The sequence below is a fragment of the Alosa pseudoharengus genome, unplaced genomic scaffold (genome assembly GCF_046254945.1).
Source record: "Alosa pseudoharengus isolate Yale_2024_CS ecotype anadromous, Long Island Sound unplaced genomic scaffold, YU_APseudo_1.1 YU_APseudo_1.1_scf_3, whole genome shotgun sequence".
Lineage (NCBI taxonomy): Eukaryota > Metazoa > Chordata > Actinopteri > Clupeiformes > Clupeidae > Alosa > Alosa pseudoharengus.
Genome location: NW_027468718.1, coordinates 33,812,675 through 33,830,458, shown reverse-complemented (window position 1 = coordinate 33,830,458; position 17,784 = coordinate 33,812,675). Strand labels below are relative to the sequence as shown.

At 42.4% G+C, this 17,784-nt stretch overlaps 1 protein-coding gene and 1 long non-coding RNA gene across 2 annotated transcripts; both read left to right on the top strand.

The window, feature by feature from the left end:
* Window positions 1–3,266: 3,266 nt before the first annotated feature.
* On the top strand, window positions 3,267–5,935 carry LOC143099743 (volume-regulated anion channel subunit LRRC8C-like). The gene is made up of 2 exons (XM_076262680.1): window positions 3,267–3,404; window positions 3,725–5,935. Exons 1-2 carry the CDS (start codon window positions 3,267–3,269, stop codon window positions 5,933–5,935), a joined length of 2,349 nt encoding a protein of 782 aa, XP_076118795.1.
* Window positions 5,936–15,794: 9,859 nt separating this feature from the next.
* LOC143099742 (uncharacterized) lies at window positions 15,795–17,076 on the top strand. Its single transcript, XR_012981731.1, has 3 exons — window positions 15,795–15,880; window positions 16,025–16,132; window positions 16,512–17,076. It is a non-coding gene; the product is annotated as an uncharacterized LOC143099742 (long non-coding RNA).
* The last annotated feature ends 708 nt before the right edge of the window (window positions 17,077–17,784 follow it).

Sequence of the window (17,784 nt, the reverse complement as noted above, 5' to 3'; positions counted from 1 at the left end):
GTATTGGGCGTCCTCAGGTTGTAGTCACGAGTCCACATATCAAGTTTGGTGTCGATACAAGAAAGTGTTGATAATTATAGCGCCCCTAGTGTTCAAAGGTCAATAAATATATTGAGCGTCCTCAGGTTGTAGTCACGAGTCCATTAACCAAGTTTGGTTTTGATACATGAAAGCATTCCTGAGTATCCTGAGTAATCTTCTGTTACTCTAGCGCCGCTCTAGTGGTTGAAGGTCACCACATTTATTTTGTGTCCTCAGGATAAGGTCCCAAGTCCATATAATAAGTTTGGTTTCGATAGGTGAAAGCATTGCTGAAATATGAGCCCACTTCCTGTGATTATAGCGCCCCCTAGTGGTCAAAGGTCATTCAATTTATTGAGCCTCCTCCTTATTGGGTCCTGACCCCATGTACTGACTTTGGTTTTTATATGTCAAAGCGTTGCTGAAATATGACTATACTTCCTGTGATTATAGCGCCACACAGTGGTCAAAATGGACCAAATTTCTGGAGCCTCCTCCTAATTGGGTCCTGAGACCATGTGCTGAGTTTGGTGTTGATATGCGAAAGCCTTGCTGAGATATCACCTCACTTCCTGTTTGGCGGCTTTGCTGCCAAACTTGATTGGTCGTGACAGGCAAAAGGTTTGGAATATTGGTCCAAAAAGCAATGCGTTTGTGAGTCATGGTCTGAAGATCATCTGTGCCAAGTTTCATGAAAATCGGATGAACTTTGTATCCTGTGAAAACTTTTAAGTTATTTTGATTAAATCCAATATGGCGGCCGGATCAATTATGTTGATGTCACAAAATCACATCTGTCATCCTTAGGGCCTCCGACAGACACCACTAGTACATTAACATTAACATTAACAGACACCAATAGCAAGTTTTAATTTCAAACACATTACCCGTTACAGGCCAAAATGTAATTTTGCTCATTATAGCGCCACCTATAGGTCAAAAGTCATCAAATGTATTGAGCCTCCTCCTTATTGGGTCCTGAGCCCATGTACTGAGTTTGGTTTTGATACGTTAAAGCTTTACTGAAATATTACTTCACTTCCTGTTTGGCGGCTTCGCCGCCAAACTTGATTGGTCGTGACAGGCGACAGGTTTTGAATATGGCTCCAAAAAGCAATGCGTTTGTGAGTCATAGTCTGACGATCATCTGCGCCAAGTTTCGTCAAAATCGGACAAACTTTATGACCTTTGATTCCTTTTAAGTGTTTTTGATTAAATCCAATATGGCGGAAGATCCAACATGGCGGAAATTGACGTCATGGGGTGTGTTGAGTTCGGCCTCATCCAAGGATTCCAAGTATACCTCAATTTGTATGGTTGAAACTTTAAGCGCATAGATGTAATGCAAAATCTGACACATTGGGGGCGCTATAGCACATGACATGAAACTTAGTGAAATTAATCATATAACTGTACCGAATCAATGTGCCAAATTTCCCAACTTTTTACTGTATGGTTCAATGGCAAATGAGCGTTTCGTTATAATCTATCTATAAAGCAAGAAGCGTCTGTGTGTCTGTGTGTGTGTGTGTGTGTGTGTGTGTGTCTGTGGCACGCATATCTCGCTGACCGTTTGTCAGACTGAATACAAACTTGGCAGGTGTCTTGCTACAGGCATGAGCAAGTGCACTGCCGAATTTGACGTTGTTTGAATAAGAAATGCAAAAGATATCGTTAAATAGCCTATATCGGTAAAAGAAGCACGCATTGGCTTTCGCCGCTAGCCACTCCCCCTCCCACACAGCACTGTAGGACTGTAAGCTACCAGTGAGGATAGAAGCAGGGCTTTGGCAGAATTGGATCAGTGTAGGTTACACGGGTAAAAACTTAAGCGAGTGCAAGATAACTCCACGGATTTTGCAATAACACGCCAACATGCCAACACACACAGGTAGGCTATATGCAGTGGCTCTTCAAAATGACGTAAACAATGATGTGCAATAAGCGGACACTTCGAATAGCCCAGGCTACTTTGGACTGTCTTTAGACTTTGAATAAGCACATGACAATTCAAACTGCAAGGTCCTAAATTGAAACGAGCGATAATGGTCCCGAATCAAAGAACGTCCCAGAATGCCACACATGCAAAGCATAACCAGCGACAAGCAACGAGTGGCAGACAGAGTGTGATGCTATATGAATAGCCCAGGCTACTTTGGACTGTCTTTAGACTTTGAATAAGCAAACAACAGTTCCAACTGCAAGGTCCTAAATTGAAACGAGCGATAATGGTCCCGAATTAAAGAACGTCTCAGAATGCCACACATGCAAAGCATAACCAGCGACAAGCAACGAGTGGCAGACAGAGTGTGATGTCACTTATAGGCCACCAGAGACTATTTTTGAGTCACACCGTTGCAAATTCCATATGATGCATCATTCCACAAAATGGTTTGTTTTCTCTATCATCAAGTTATTCAATAGGCTAAGCATATAGCCTTGACTCAAAACAGCTGTTAGGATTATGTCATTTTGATTTGTAAAAAATGTCACATGCAGCCATGCTTAAATTCACATTTATTATATTATCTGTAGTCATTATTGAATGCTTACCTGGAATTATGTTTTTCCCTATCATCCTATTTTTAAAGCAGGCCTACCTGCAGGCATGTAATTGGGCTACAGGAATAGCACGTTTGAACGGGCACTGCACTAGTAAGAAAACGTAGAATCACTGTGGGTTGCCTCGCAGCTTCGCTGCTTGGCCCCCAATAATAATAATAACTTTGTTAGATATAGCGCCTTATGTCCCATCTTCCTCCATACCATGCATAACACATACTCCTCTATTCTGTATAGGCGAATCAAGTGAACAGCTGATACATTTTGGCCTGCACTATTAAGGGAAACAAATTAAACACCCTAAACTATATATTTTCTGAAAGCATATACCCTCCAGAGGAGATATAACACCATTTAAGACATTTCCCATCTTCCTCCATGCCATGCACAATACATTGCCCTTTATTCTGTAAAGGCGAATCTAGTGTAAAGTGGATACATGTTGGCCTATACTGTCCAGGGAAAACAAATTAAACACCATAAACTATAATTTTCTGAAAGCATACCCTCCGGAGGAGATATAACACCATTTAAGACAAATATGCCAGGGCCGATTTTTGGTCCTAGTCTGCCCGTTTACGGGTATAATTGGGAAGCCTGTGATTACATAAAATCAAACAACAGTGTTAACAGTATAACTTGCTTGCCATTCTGGTGTGTCTTGTTGTGTCCTGACAGGAGTTATGATTTACGTGTCTGAGTTGTGGCACTTCTCAGAGCAGCCCCCAGCGTTTCGTGTGCTGAAGCCTTGGTGGGATGTCTTCACCGACATCCTGTCCTTCATCATGATTCTGATAGCAGTGTCTGGTTGCACCGTTCAGGTGGGTGTCAGAGCAGCATACTGTAAGTAGCTGCAAGTTACTACTCCATCCCAAATGAAATTCGCTATTAAAACTGAGAGCTACAAGTTATGTTGTGTGCTTGTGTTTACATGGTAGCCTACTGCGAGTACCTACTGCGAACTTTTGGTTCCTTCAGCATTCATGAAGTAGGCTATCTATTCTAGTTTATCTATCTTTCTAATTTCTACAACATATGCTAGTCCCCTGTAATAAGTTGTAGCCTACGTTCATTTCCTGCACACTTTAGCCATTTTGGCTAAATATTTAAGGACATGTCTGATGTTTCTTCTTGTCTGTAGGTGATGGATGACAGAATGTACTGTCTTCCTCAGAGAAGTCCGACATGTCCGCTGACCATGAATCACGACACAGCTGAATGCTCCAACTCCTCCTCAATCTCGCCCACGGCATCAGATCTGGAGAGCAAGGGTGTGGACAACAACCTGGACCTGATGCAGTATAAGTTCATTCACAAGATCTGCTACCAGACGAGCCTCCACTGGTTCGCCAAGGTCTTTCCCTACATGGTGCTTATGCAGACCATTGTCTTCATCGTGTGCAGCAACTTCTGGTTCAAGTTCCCCGAGTCCAGCTCCAAAATCGAACACTTTGTCTCCATCTTGGGGAAGTGCTTTGAGTCGCCCTGGACTACCCGGGCCTTGTCTGAGGTGTCAGGAGAGCATCTGGAGGACAAGGAGGCTTCCCCCGAGGACATCAACCTGGTCAATAGCCAGTCTTCCACACAAAGCAAGATTGTGATGGACAAACCGGTGGCAGGCAGCGTCTTGGACAAGAAGGAGTGTGAGCAAGCAAAGGCCCTTTTCGAGCGGATCAAGAAGTTCCGGCTGCACGTGGAGGAAAGCAACCTGCTCTCCAAGACATACATTCGCCAGACCATCATGAAGGTGTTCATGTTCATCTTCATCATTGTTTCAAACGGTGCCCTCGTCCCCAAGATAAGCATCATCATCGCCTGTAACGTGGATATTCAGGACATGACTGGGTACAGGTTCTTTTGCTGCATTCACAACATGGCTGGCATGTTCATCAAATTGTCTTACTTCTATCTCTTCATTGTGGTCATATGTGGCGCCATATGCCTTTACACTACCTACTGGCTCTTCCACCGCTCTCTGAAAGAGTACTCTTTTGATTATGTGCGCAAGGAGACTGGGGTCAACGACATCCCGGACGTGAGGAACGACTTTGCCTTCCTGCTGCACATGATGGACCAGTATGACCAGCTCTACTCCAAGCGCTTCGCCATCTTCCTGTCCGAGGTGACGGAGAACAAGCTGCGGCAGCTCAACCTGAACCACGTGTGGTCGGTTGAAAAGCTTCGCCGGCGGCTGCAGACCAACGCCAGTGGCTGCCTGGAGCTCCAGCTGATCATGCTCCCGGGCCTGCCGGACGCCCTCTTCGAGCTGGCCGAGCTGCAGGCCATCAAGATGGAGCACCTCAACAACATCACCATCCCGGCCGCCATCGAGCAGTTGGAGGAACTTAAGGAGCTGTCCCTGTACCAGTGCTCACTGAGGGTGGACACGGCTGCCCTGCCTTTCCTGAAAGCCAACCTGAAGGTGTTACGGGTGTGGTTTGTAGGCGCCCACGAGCTTCCCTATTGGTTGTACGTGCTGAGGAACCTGGAAGAGCTCCACCTGATTGGCTCACTGCGTCCCAGCGCCTCTAGAATCATTACGCTGGAGTCGCTGCAGGAGCTGAGGTGCCTGAAGACTCTGTTGCTCAAGAGCAATGTCACCAAGATCCCTCAGGCCATAGTGGACGTGTCCAGCCACCTCCAGAGGCTGTACGTCCACAACGACGGCACCAAGCTGGTCACGCTGAACAGTCTGAAGAAGATGGTGAGTCTGAGTGAGCTGGAGCTCGTGCACTGTGACCTCGAGTGCATCCCGTACGCCATCTTCAGCCTGGTCAACCTGCAGTCGCTGGACCTGAGGGAGAACAAGCTGGCTTCCATCGAGGGGATCGTCAGCTTCCAACACCTGCCCAAGTTCACCTGCCTGAAGCTGTGGCACAACAGCATCGCACAGATCCCCGAGCACATCAAGAAACTGGTCAACTTGGAGAGGCTCTTCTTCAGCTTTAACAAGATCGAGGTCCTGCCTGTTAACTTGTTCCGCTGCAGCAAGCTGTTGTACTTGGACCTGTCCCACAACGACATCAGCTTCATCCCTCCTGAGATTAGGTTTCTGCAGAACCTTCAGTACCTCTCGGTCACATCTAACAAGATAACCACCGTCCCCGATGAGCTTTTCTTATGCAGGAAGCTGAACACGCTCAAGCTGGGCAACAACGCCCTGTCTGTGCTCTCATCAAAGATTTCCGACCTGGATATGTTGACTTGTCTAGAGCTGAAAGGAAATCACTTGGTAGCCCTGCCTAGTGAATTGGGCAGCTGTCCGCTTCTAAAGCGCTGTGGTCTGCTAGTGGAGTATGCACTTTTTGAGACACTGCCCTTAGATGTGAGGGAAAAAATGACTTCAGAGTGAATGGGCATTTTTGACACTTCAGTGCATTCCAATCCTGTGCTGTCCAGGGCATGTTTAGACGTCATAGAGTTCATATGTTATGGTGGCTATAGCAGCACTAATGGAGAAGTAAACCTATATGCTTATGCTTGCCCTGACAGGAGATACCCTCAGAATATATGTTATGGTGAAAACTATGTGAATGGCAGCTTCAGTAAGCATGTGTTCTTTGATTTATTATTACTGGAAATGACCAAGTTGGTGACGGCTACATATGTTATACCAAAGTCCTTTTAAGCAAGTCCCTCCACTGGGCGGCCATATACCAACGTTTTTTGGGCACTCATCGGGCACAGTCTTTGGGTCGAACTGCGCGTGCGCAAGGCTTCACGACACCAATCTTGCTCCAGCGGCGAGATCACAACACATGATTGGCACGATGTCTTCACAACAAACCATATGATTGGCTCAATGTATTCACATGTCGACGTTTTGCCAAGGAAGGGGTGGGATATGTGTAGACAATGGCCATATTGGCGTGACAAACTAGCCCCATGCATTTCTATGGAGTATTTTTTGAGTGCTGTGTCTCCTCATTAGAAAGTCTCTGGTTATACTGATTATTTTGGCTTACAATTTGGCAATACAATTTATGTCTTTTGTCCTTGTAATCACAAGCATACCTGAGTCATTCCGTGCCAAATCAACAGATTTTAGAAAAATCATGCAAAGCAGAGACTGGGTTATATTTTTGTCCCCATATTTATGAAGTAAGATGTTGGATATTACAGATTATTCTGAACCACAGGTGGGTCATTCCGTGCCTCCCGCCTGACCATCTTGGATTTGCTTTATACTTTAGGTCAATAATGTTATTATACCCAGCAACTACTGTGCAAAAGTTTAAGCATGTACCTATTTCATTGTCTGAGACATGGAAGCTTAAAAAACAGGCTCACACAATGTTGTTTTTTAAAAAACTAAGTTCCTTCGGTCATTACTTTTGAACGATTCAAGCTAGATTCTTGACATTTTCAGGGAGTATTCTACACTGTTAATTGTCTTCAACTTCTAAAATAATTGCCCTACAGTTGAATATTTGTCAAGCTATGACCTGCTGAATATTGCATTTATGAAAAATGTAAGTATGTTTTGATCACAATATCTTTACAATGAATCCCATCAGAAGTTTTGAATTTATTTATATAATACTACTGTTTTAGTACTTCCTTACCAACTAGGTTGCATGTCCAAAAGAAATGAAAATATCTCATTTATAGAGCATCAAACATGAAAAAAATAACTTCATACCTAATTTTCAAGTGCATATTCCCCATATATGACAAAGTCTACCACAAAAACCATCATACTGTAGCACCGGAAATAATATATTTTCATTAGTAGGTACCTTGACTCAAACTATCAATTAAGGTATCAAACATGGTTTTCATGGCTGAGGGTGATTGATTTTTTCCTGGCTTCCTATGGACATTTGACTTATACCATGTGCTGATTTTCGCTCCTTGTCTCTCTGTCTCCACCGCTCACCTGAATCTGCTTATTAGCATAATCATTGTCTCACCTGTTCACTTGTTATTTAGAGCCACTTTCTGGTTTGGCAAATTCTTCACTTGTACGTTGTGAATTCAAAGCCAATGTGTATACGGTTTACAGTTAAATATTGTTTTAGGATTAGACAGGGCAAGGCAAAAGCATTTCCTTCATCACTGGAACTATTTAAAATACATTCCAGAGGCTTTTTCAGAGGTCTTAGGGAGCTGAAAGGTCAAATGTCAAGAAAATGTTGTTGGAGTTTTGCTGTCAACTGATATTCTGAGAGATTACCATTGTATGCAGTGGCGTAACTATAGTAGGTGCAGCAAGTGCAGTCGCACCAGGGCCCGTGACCTCCCGGGGCCCGTCGCTACCCCAGCCCTGCCTCCTTTTTTTTTTTTTTTTAGAACTTTAGAATGTTAGAGCACGGAGAGTGAAGCGTCACTTCTATCGGAAGATGATCGCTTAACGGATGCAGAGAGATACTTCAAAGTGCAGGTATTTAATGCAACTCTGGACATCATAATCAGTCAGCTCTCCCAAAGATTTGCAAGTATGCGGGAAACTTGTCATGTGTTTGAGTCTTTACGTCCTATGACCCTTGAACTCGCAGGTGATGATGAACTGCTTGAAAAGGCAAGACGTTTGTCAGACCATTATAGCAGGGACATTGCACCGACATTCCCAACACAACTCCTCTCATTCAGGTCTTGCTTTAAAGCAGAGATTTCACAGAAGTCATCTATTTTTCAACTTGCCAAAATGCTGGTGGTAGATTATGACAGTGTAACATCCACATTCGGGGAAGTGTGTACTCATGTTGTTTCTGCCATTGCTGTGACTGTGGCAACAGCTAAGCGATATTTTTCCAAACTCAAACTTATTAAGACCTATACCTAAGGAGCAGCATGGGGCAGGAGAGGCTCCGTGGGTTAGCTATCCTGTCCATTGAAAATACGAGAGCAAGAGCATTAAGTATTGGGAACATCGTTGACGATTTTGCACAACGAAAGGCTCGTAAGATGGCCTTCTTCTAATGGCCTAATTCACGCATATTTGGGATTGTATGCATATGAATGATTTTATTTGGTTTCTGGACGGTTAAATAAGTTAGGCTACATTAAGTTTTGTTTCTGCGCAGTGCGAGTTTATAAGCAAGCAATCTACGCTTGCAGTTTCAGCAGAGGGTTGAAGAGGCGCATTGAGTGTTCCCATAATTCTATGCGAGTTGATGTTAATGCAGTAATACCCTGGCCTGCATGCTGTTAATAAAATTATTTTTCAATGTTTTCACATGTAATGGATATGTAGTCGTGTGTTTTTTATTTGAAATTGTAATCTGTAACTACTAAACAACTTCGGTGCCTCAGGCCCTTTTCATAAACAATTGAAGTCACCCTTAATGTGTATTGCATGTATCAGAGCTAATTCATCCTGGGCCAAAGTCCGTCGGCATGGGGCCCGCGTAGCGTTCTCGCACCTGGGTCCACCATTGGTTTGTTACGCCACTGATTGTATGATTGTATGATTGTATGATTGTATGCTAGACTTCTTCATGGGCAATGAGATAAAGAAGCCACTGTACACAAGCTCTTCACATCTTATTATTTAATTTAGATTAAGAATATCTAAATGATCAGTATAACAACAATTAGAATCTTAAAATGTAACTTGCCTGGTTCTGGTGGTTATGGGTAATGATTGTTTGGTTGGGGCTATGAGAACTGTAAGTGTGGGTGTGTGGCTATGAAATTGGTCACCACAGGGCCGTAGTCATCATAGACATCCCCCCAATATTCAGATATGACCAAAATGCCCCTCCCCCTCCCCCCCCCCCCCAATATACGGACATAAAAAAAGAAAGAAAAATGCTATACTACTGGAAACCGACAAGCACCACCATCTGAAATGTAACCAAATGTAAATAATGCACAAATTATATCTCTATCTATCTATCTATCTATTTATCTATCTAGCACAGGCTAAAGAAACCCCATTCATTTTTTGGAGGCGATCAGACTCAAAAGGGAGCATTTTCCATATTGTAGCCTATTTTCTCGCAATGATAGCGAAAGTGAAACATGTCTTACAACATAAATAATACATTCATGTAGTAATGTCAGAAATTAACCTGTTTATAGGCCTCTTAGAAATGGTTGTTGCATCTTGCATGTTACATTTACAGTTTTTCTTAGTCGCTTTGGTGCTTTTTTCAGATCAGAATGAAAATTATATTAGTTCAACCTCCACAACATTTACAGTAGTCATTTGTGCACATCATAGTAGCAAATTCTCCTTCCTCTGAACAATTTGCAAATGCTATTGGACATGTATCAGTTGCTTTCATACAGTTCTCTGCTGTTTTTTAACATTATAATTTGCTTATGTCATGTCAGTCAAAATGAACTATACTTATGGATACTGAATAGTCGTTCGCTATACAACTAATAGTCTTCATTTCATTGCTTGAGTCATTACATACAAAATTGTTGAACTAGTTATCAAATTCTGTCACAATGCTGTAGAATTGCAAAGAGCATACAGTAAAAATGTACATATTCAGTGTCTTGTACTCACTTACTCCCCTAACTACAGCAATGTGTAACTTTTCTGTAGTTTTCAAATGGCTACAAGTACTGTATAGTGCTGTCTTGAGCATGTTTAGGTAGTGTCACCGAGTTCTGACTTTTTTTTGCATTGGAAAACACTGAGAGAACTGTCATAATGAAAACATGACAAAGCCATTTGACTATCTTGTTCATAAACGATGGTGTCAAGACTTCTCATTTTGATGACACTGACAGTTTCATTGACATGAATACGTGCTTTTGAGGAATGGACTATCCATTTTGAGCGAGTGACGTGCTTTTGCAGGTCATCCACTAGGTTTCGCAGTTTGCACTAATTGTTTTGAGAAATGCACTAACTGCAGTGCAAATGTTAATAGTGATGTGAGAATAGCACCAAAGCGACTGAGAAAAACTGTAAATGTGCACTCAGTCATGCATCCATGCAGGCAAAACGTAGGACTCAAATGTGGCGACAGCACACAAGTTGGAAAAAACTTTTACGATGCACTGGCGGTGATAGCCTACAGTTAAAGCTGCAGTTGGCAAGTCTGACAGATTGAGGGGACGTAGCCAAAATGTTGAATGTTTATAACTCTCATGTCCCTTCCCTCCACCGATCACTCTCTCATTGAGTTTGTGCTCGTCAGTGCGCACCAGACTGCACCAGACTGTGATTGACAGTCAGATCTCATACAGCCCTGTGGGGTATACTACGAAGCACGTTAGACATATCTAGGCTATGTAGACATATCGAGGCTTCTCGAGGTATACGTTAAGTGATACCATAGCAGTTATGTGATATATTTGTCAAACTAGGCTTTCAGCTCAGATCTGTGCGCGTTCTCGGTGTTGGGATGATGTTGGCCAATCGTGAAACGTGGAGACGCACAAGACCGCCTCTATTTAAAAACAATTACTTCCGCATTCATGAGCAATAGCTTAATCTACACTGTGGTCATTTTTTGTGTCTAACCTATGACATCAAATAAATCAATTGTCATCAGTTGTTGTATGGTATGCACGTCCATAGTGGGATATTTGCACGCACAGCACTATTAAAGCGCATTCGAAATTCAAAATGTTAGTAGAGGTGGAGCTCCACCTGTAAGATATATGACAGAATCCTACACGTGAGACTTCGTTTTTAAGACAATTGATTGGTCAGTGGGCGGTACTGTAGATTACACGATTTGAGCTATAACTTAGCACATAACTTCCTCCTGACCAGGTTTGGTTGACAGCATAAGATACCATGGTGATATAGCGACACTAAAACAGATCCACTTTCGTGTCAGAGCATACCCTGGCTTTGAGCGCAACATACCTCGCTAACCCACAAATCGAGATTCGTGGTATACCCCAATGGTTGGACCAGAAGAACCGGGAGCTGTGGATTTTTGCAAAACAAATAACACGCTCTAGGTGGAGGTAAAGGTGATTTATGTTGTTCTGTCGGAGCATAGTGTCGGTTTCAGTGAATATGATCAAAAAAATCTTGCCAACTGCAGCTTTAATGTGAATCGCGGACAATAACCAAAGAAAGGAATTTGTACCTCCATTCACCAAATAATGGCTGTAGTAGTGTTTCTACATGTTGGCACAAACCACAATTTTTGTCAGAAACCAGCCTAATGCATGGGGTAACGTGAGGTGAGTCAGACAGAAGAGGTGCCTGTCTTTTCCTGAATCCTGTCCCTTTCAAACTACGTTAAAATTGTGTGATTAGCCGCCAGCATAATAAAATCAAAATCTAAAATCTCATTAGGCTATAGGTCCAAACCTAGGAGTCTAAGCCTTAGTTTAAAAAATCCTCTGGTGTAAGCAGGGTGCGATTTGTGTAAAAACCAGAGGGGGGGATGATTTTGAAGTTTGTAACCCCCCCCCCCCCCCCCAATTTTTTTTTTTTTAAATGAACGAACGATTCATAGCCTAGTAATGTCATGGCTAATAATAGCCTATATTCATTTTGCCACCTTTGTAACATTTACCTTTATCTTAGTTTTAGTTTACCGTGATGTATGACTTTAAACAGCGAGTGTGCTTGGTATGATGATCAGCTCCTCTAATGCAGGGTAGGATACGTTTTGACAAGCATACAAATTCACCTTGTTCTTGCCCCATCTGAAATGACTCCTCTACTTTTGCTGCCTCCATCCTTTCTGTATTTGTTATGTAAAAAAATGTTGTATATGATGGCACTGAAGTCTTGAGTTAGTGAATTGGCTAACAGTGTTAGTTGGTAACCAAATAGCACACATTGCACTACATGCTGCATACTGGGCATTCTCTCTCCTGCTGATTTGCGTTCAGTAGCCAAGTGCGTAATATTGCAAAAGTTGAAAAAATAAGTGTTTATTGTAGCCTGCAGGAAATAAATAGCCTACTATCATACTGTCAGTTAATTCTCTACAGTGCAGTGAAGTTTGGAGAGTAAAGTTATAGGGCAACTTGAAGTTTTATGAAAATAATTTACGAACCAGAACATAAAGACATAAAGATGAAGCTTCTATTTCTTGCAGCTGTTAAAACACCCGCTAGATAGTTTAAATACCCACCAACATTCGTTTTTGCAGTAGGCCTACAGATTATTTCTGAAAGTTATTTGTCTACTAGGCCTAGCCTACTGGCTGATTTATCAAACGAGTGCTTTCTCGTTCGTCCTCCGCAAACTACAGGTGTTTCGGTAGAGAGCCATTGAATAAGCGATGCCAAGCAATTTCTGTAAAAAAAATTGTGACATTCAGCTAATATCTCCTCATTTAATGTAAGTTCCTTCGGACAATAGGCCTACGTTCTATACGTGGAGTTGTCCTCCATCTCAGTTGCATCAGTTTTCTAATTTTGAAGGTTCTAAAATATGACGATATGCTTCACTGAATCCTTCTCGTTTTCTTTCATTTGTCCAGCTAACTTTTCCATTGAAACTAGCCATTTATGATGGATTACACAGTCGACATTCTGAAATGTCCTGCACGATCAAGGCCAAATGAAGTTATCACGCAGCCACTGTGTCAGCAGCATGAGTGCTGACGGTGACGGTGCGTTTCTGATGTCAGATTATTATGTAGGCTAGCCTACTAGACTGTTCTCACGTTGCAGCGCTTTACTTATATGAAATAGCAATATGAGGGGCAGAGGGGGATAAATGTTGTCCCCCCCGGCGATGAAAATAATTAAGCAGAGGGGAGGATATCAAGACCAGAGGGTGGGAAATCCCACCCATCCCCCCCTACAAATCGCACCCTGGGTGTAAGTAATAGTCAAAGAACCATTGCATTCTGTGTAATATAGAGGTTAACAAGATATTCTATTGTAATGTATTAAAAAAATTACATTTTGTAGACAAATGGAGTTATACCAAAGGTCCAGGGATGGAATACTGAATGGGCCTACTGGGCCCAAGAGCTCAGGGTGCCCTGAAGCCCAAGCTTCTGCGTGAAGTTGCTTCTTCTCAACCCTTCTCTTCTCTTTCCACAAAACTCACCAGAAGTCATCCTTTAAAAGTTAATTTTTTGAAAAATCTTCCGGTGAGCATACCCCCGGACCCCCCATCTTAACTGGGGGAGGGGCTTTTTGCATCTATGCCTAGGAGCTCATAATCCAGGAAATGCATGGCAGGAAATGTATTGAAAATCTAATCAAAATATGTGTAGCAAATCCACATTTATAAAAGAATTTCAAAATGACAAGCCACTAAGTATGAAAGCTGTCCGACTTGAAACAACCACAACTAGATGTTAAAAAGAAAATAGTCTACTGTTGTCTGTACTCTGCACAATGGCGATAAAGTTGAAAAATATCTTTTCTGTGTTGGTGTATGATGTCAGTTAAATTTCCACACAAAAAGTACACTATTTTTTTCCTGAAAGTTAAACTGGTGCCTGTGTTGCACTCCATGTTTATATATAAGTATTTTAAGTATATATACTCTTTTGATCCCGTGAGGGAAATTTGGTCTCTGCATTTATCCCAATCCGTGAATTAGTGAAACACACTCAGCACACAGTGAACACACAGTGAGGTGAAGCACACACACACAGTGAGCTGCCTGCAACAACAGCGGCGCTCGGGGAGCAGTGAGGGTGGTTAGGTGCCTGGCTCCAGGGCACTTCAGCCGTGCCTACTGGTCGGGGTTTGAACCGGCAACCCTCCGGTAACAAGTCCGAAGCGTTAACCAGTGGGCAAACGGCTGCCCTCAAAGCACCTACTTTGATATGTTGATATCATATCTTAATAAACTTTTTTTCTGAGGCTTCAACATGTGTACTAAAATATAAAATGCCCTGTCTGGCCTTGTATCTAAATCTGGATGGAGAAAATGGGTCACATGTCAGAAAGTGTCTCTTAATGAACATAACAAGAAACGGGTGAGGTGACAAGGCTAATAAACAGAAACAGGTGAGGGGTGGGGACAGAGACACTATTAACTGAAACACATGGCAATATAAACAAAACATCACATGGTATAAGTAAACAAATGTCCACAGCAACCTTGGAAAAAGACAATCACCCATATAATATAGTTTGAGTAAAGCTACCAACTCAACATTTTGTGCATGTGCTAAATGAAACACATTATTTATCATATGATTGTTTGTAAGGTAGACATTGTCATACATGGGAAATATACACTTGCAGTAAAACATAAATGTGAAATTATTTTTTAGCATTTTTAATTCTGCTAAATCCATAATGTGTCATAAATCATACATTTTGATTTCTTCCGGACATATTTGTACCTGTTAATAATGCACTAATATGCGATTTATATATAAAAATGTAAAAGATCTGATGTGGTTCGGCTTTAGGATATAGTCGTCAAAAGTTGCTATTTTAACACCATAGCAAGCCATAACTTGGTGAATATTCATATCTGGGCCAAATAACGTTGAATTCGAAAACATCTACAGTCATGCAATATTCCCTGAAAATGTCAAGCATCTAGCATGAATTGTTCAAACATAATGACCCACCTGTGGTTCAGAATAATCTGTAATATCCAACATCTTACTTCATAAATATCTTCAGGAGCATCTTCCATCAAGTACTGAAGCATTGCAGCCAGTTCCTCCCAGCCTAGGCACAGCTGATGGGTTCTTCATAAGACCAACAAGGCTGCAATGCTTCACTACTTGATGGAAGATGCTCCTGAAGATGTGCCTTATCCGAAGTATGCTTTCTACATCCAGGATAGCAATACACTCTTCCATGCATTGATGAACCTCCCACCAACGTTCGAGGGAATTTGTCTTCAGTCCCTTGACCATATGGTGGCTAAGAAGCATTTTGTCTTCTCAACAGACTGCTACCATGATGATTCTTTCAAAGCTCAGGAGAGATTGCGTTGTGGCATGTCCCAACAGTACAGTAGGAACAAGGAAACCAAGTGACTTCAAACTCTTCCTTGCAACAAGACACAGGTCTGTAAACTGCTACTTGAGGTGTGGGTCAGCAAAGCATCTAGTATAGTATAAGTATATATACTCTTTTGATCCCGTGAGGGAAATTTTGTCTCTGCATTTATCCCAATCCGTGAATTAGTGAAACACACTCAGCACACAGTGAACACACAGTGAGGTGAAGCACACACTAATCCCGGCGCAGTGAGCTGCCTGCAACAACAGCGGCGCTCGGGGAGCAGTGAGGGGTTAAGTGCCTTGCTCAAGGGCACTTCAGCCGTGCCTACTGGTCGGGGTTTGAACCGGCAACCCTCCGGTTACAGGTCCGAAGCGCTAACCAGTAGGCCACGGCTGCCCCATCTGCATCACGGCTGGAGAAATGTGGAACAGCAGTGGTAGTCGTTGAAGGCAAATCATATCAGTTGGAGTCATCGGGTGGCAATGTGAGTATTTTGACAGTCTTTCTCACTATTCTTCTTTTTTAGAAACTTTTGGGAAATATTTAGCCAAGCCCAGTTATACATGAGAAACTGGTCAAATGTTGTACTACTATATACTATCACACCTTACTCAATAACTTGTTTCAGGTGACCACATGTGAGATACCTCAGGTGGAGTCAACCCAGGGACAGACTGACACCCAGATTGTTCTGCACCTGCTGTATGCCGCTCAACTGGGGCACAAGGTGGCTGTGGTGAGGATTCCAGACACAGACATTTTCTTCATCCTCCTACACCACGCCTAATCCGTCCCGCTGACCATCTACTTCGACATTGGGACCAGAAAGCACAGGCGGATCCTAAATATCAGCGAACTGGCAGAATGTTAGGGGGCAGACTACTGCACAACAATACTCGGCCTGTACGTCTTCACAGGGGAAGATGTTACAAGTGCCTTAAGAGGCAAAGGGAAGGTTGGGCCTCTGAAAAAGCTACAGAGTAATCCAAAGTACCATGCAGCCTTCAAGTGAATATTTTTAGTCAGATATTCTGTAGCATGTAATGACAATTAATGCTGAACATAGGTATTGATACATTGTGACTTTGTAATACTATAATTATTTATGTCCTCAGAAAACTTGGTGATCAGTGGTCTGTGGAGCCAGATGTGGTGGAGGACATCGAGGCATTTAGATTGTGTAATGTATGGCCAGGCCCATGAAAAATCTGTGAACAACGTGCGCAGCATCATGGTGAAAAAAAATGATTGGAGAGGATGAGACGCTTACCACCAGATCCAAGGTGGATCTGTCCCCAGCTCCCGCACTGCAGAGACAACCTGGTCCCACACATCAACCGTGTCAACCACCGTCTGGCCATCTACAAGAGAGCAGCTACACCAACATTCTGGTGTCCCAAGCCCCATGATCCTGGTCAAGGCTGGGAAAAGACTGAAGAGGGTACCCTGGAACCAGTGTGGTCTTGCGGACCTATCCTCCCCACTTCACTCACTGACTTTCTAGAGGAAACAGTCGAGGAGATGGATGGAGATGGTGAAGAAGACAAGGAGCAAGAGATTGATTATGAAGACCTGTCGTATTATGTATAGACATCATTGCCCTTGACCTTTTGACCTTTGATTAGAATCACTCTTTTCTATTTCAGTTTATTCTAATGGGGATTTGTTATACCCTATATACACACACATATTTGACTATATGAGTGGTTTTCTGTTTTGTTTCAATAAATATAATACCAATATAACGGTTTGAATAGTAACTCCTTACTATGGGAGATGTTCATTTGGACCAACGTGACAATTTTTCAAGTAGGGATCATCAACATTTGCTTATTAGACATCTTAAAGACTGTAAAAATACAAAAGTTAGAAATCATATATCAATAGGGTCCATAGGGGAGGAGTTCCAGTGATCCAATGTTTTTTTTTTTTTTTACATTTTTTGGTGTTTATTTCAGTTTTTAATACCACCATACATCATCTAATCATGACAATCCTCATATCTATCAATTCCTCATGGAAAGACAAAGAGAATTTGGGGTGGATTGTGTCTGTAGGGTGTATTGTTCAGATTCTATGTAGATTTAATGTTTTCATTTTTTACAGCCGGAAATCAAGCACGGACACAAAAGATGATACAAAAAAACACATATGGGACAATAATTTGCGTGGGGAACATCAAAATTCCTTTTCTAGACACCTTAAGGATTACAAAAAACTAGGTTAAAAAAATATACCTTTCGGGTGCAGGTGACCCCTTCCTTCCTACCAGACTACAAGGGCACTTCAGCCATTCCTACTGGTCGGGGTTCGAACCAGCAACCCTCCGGTTGCAAGTCTGAAGCCCTACCCAGTATGGCTGCCCCTCTTTTTCCTGCGACGACGTTG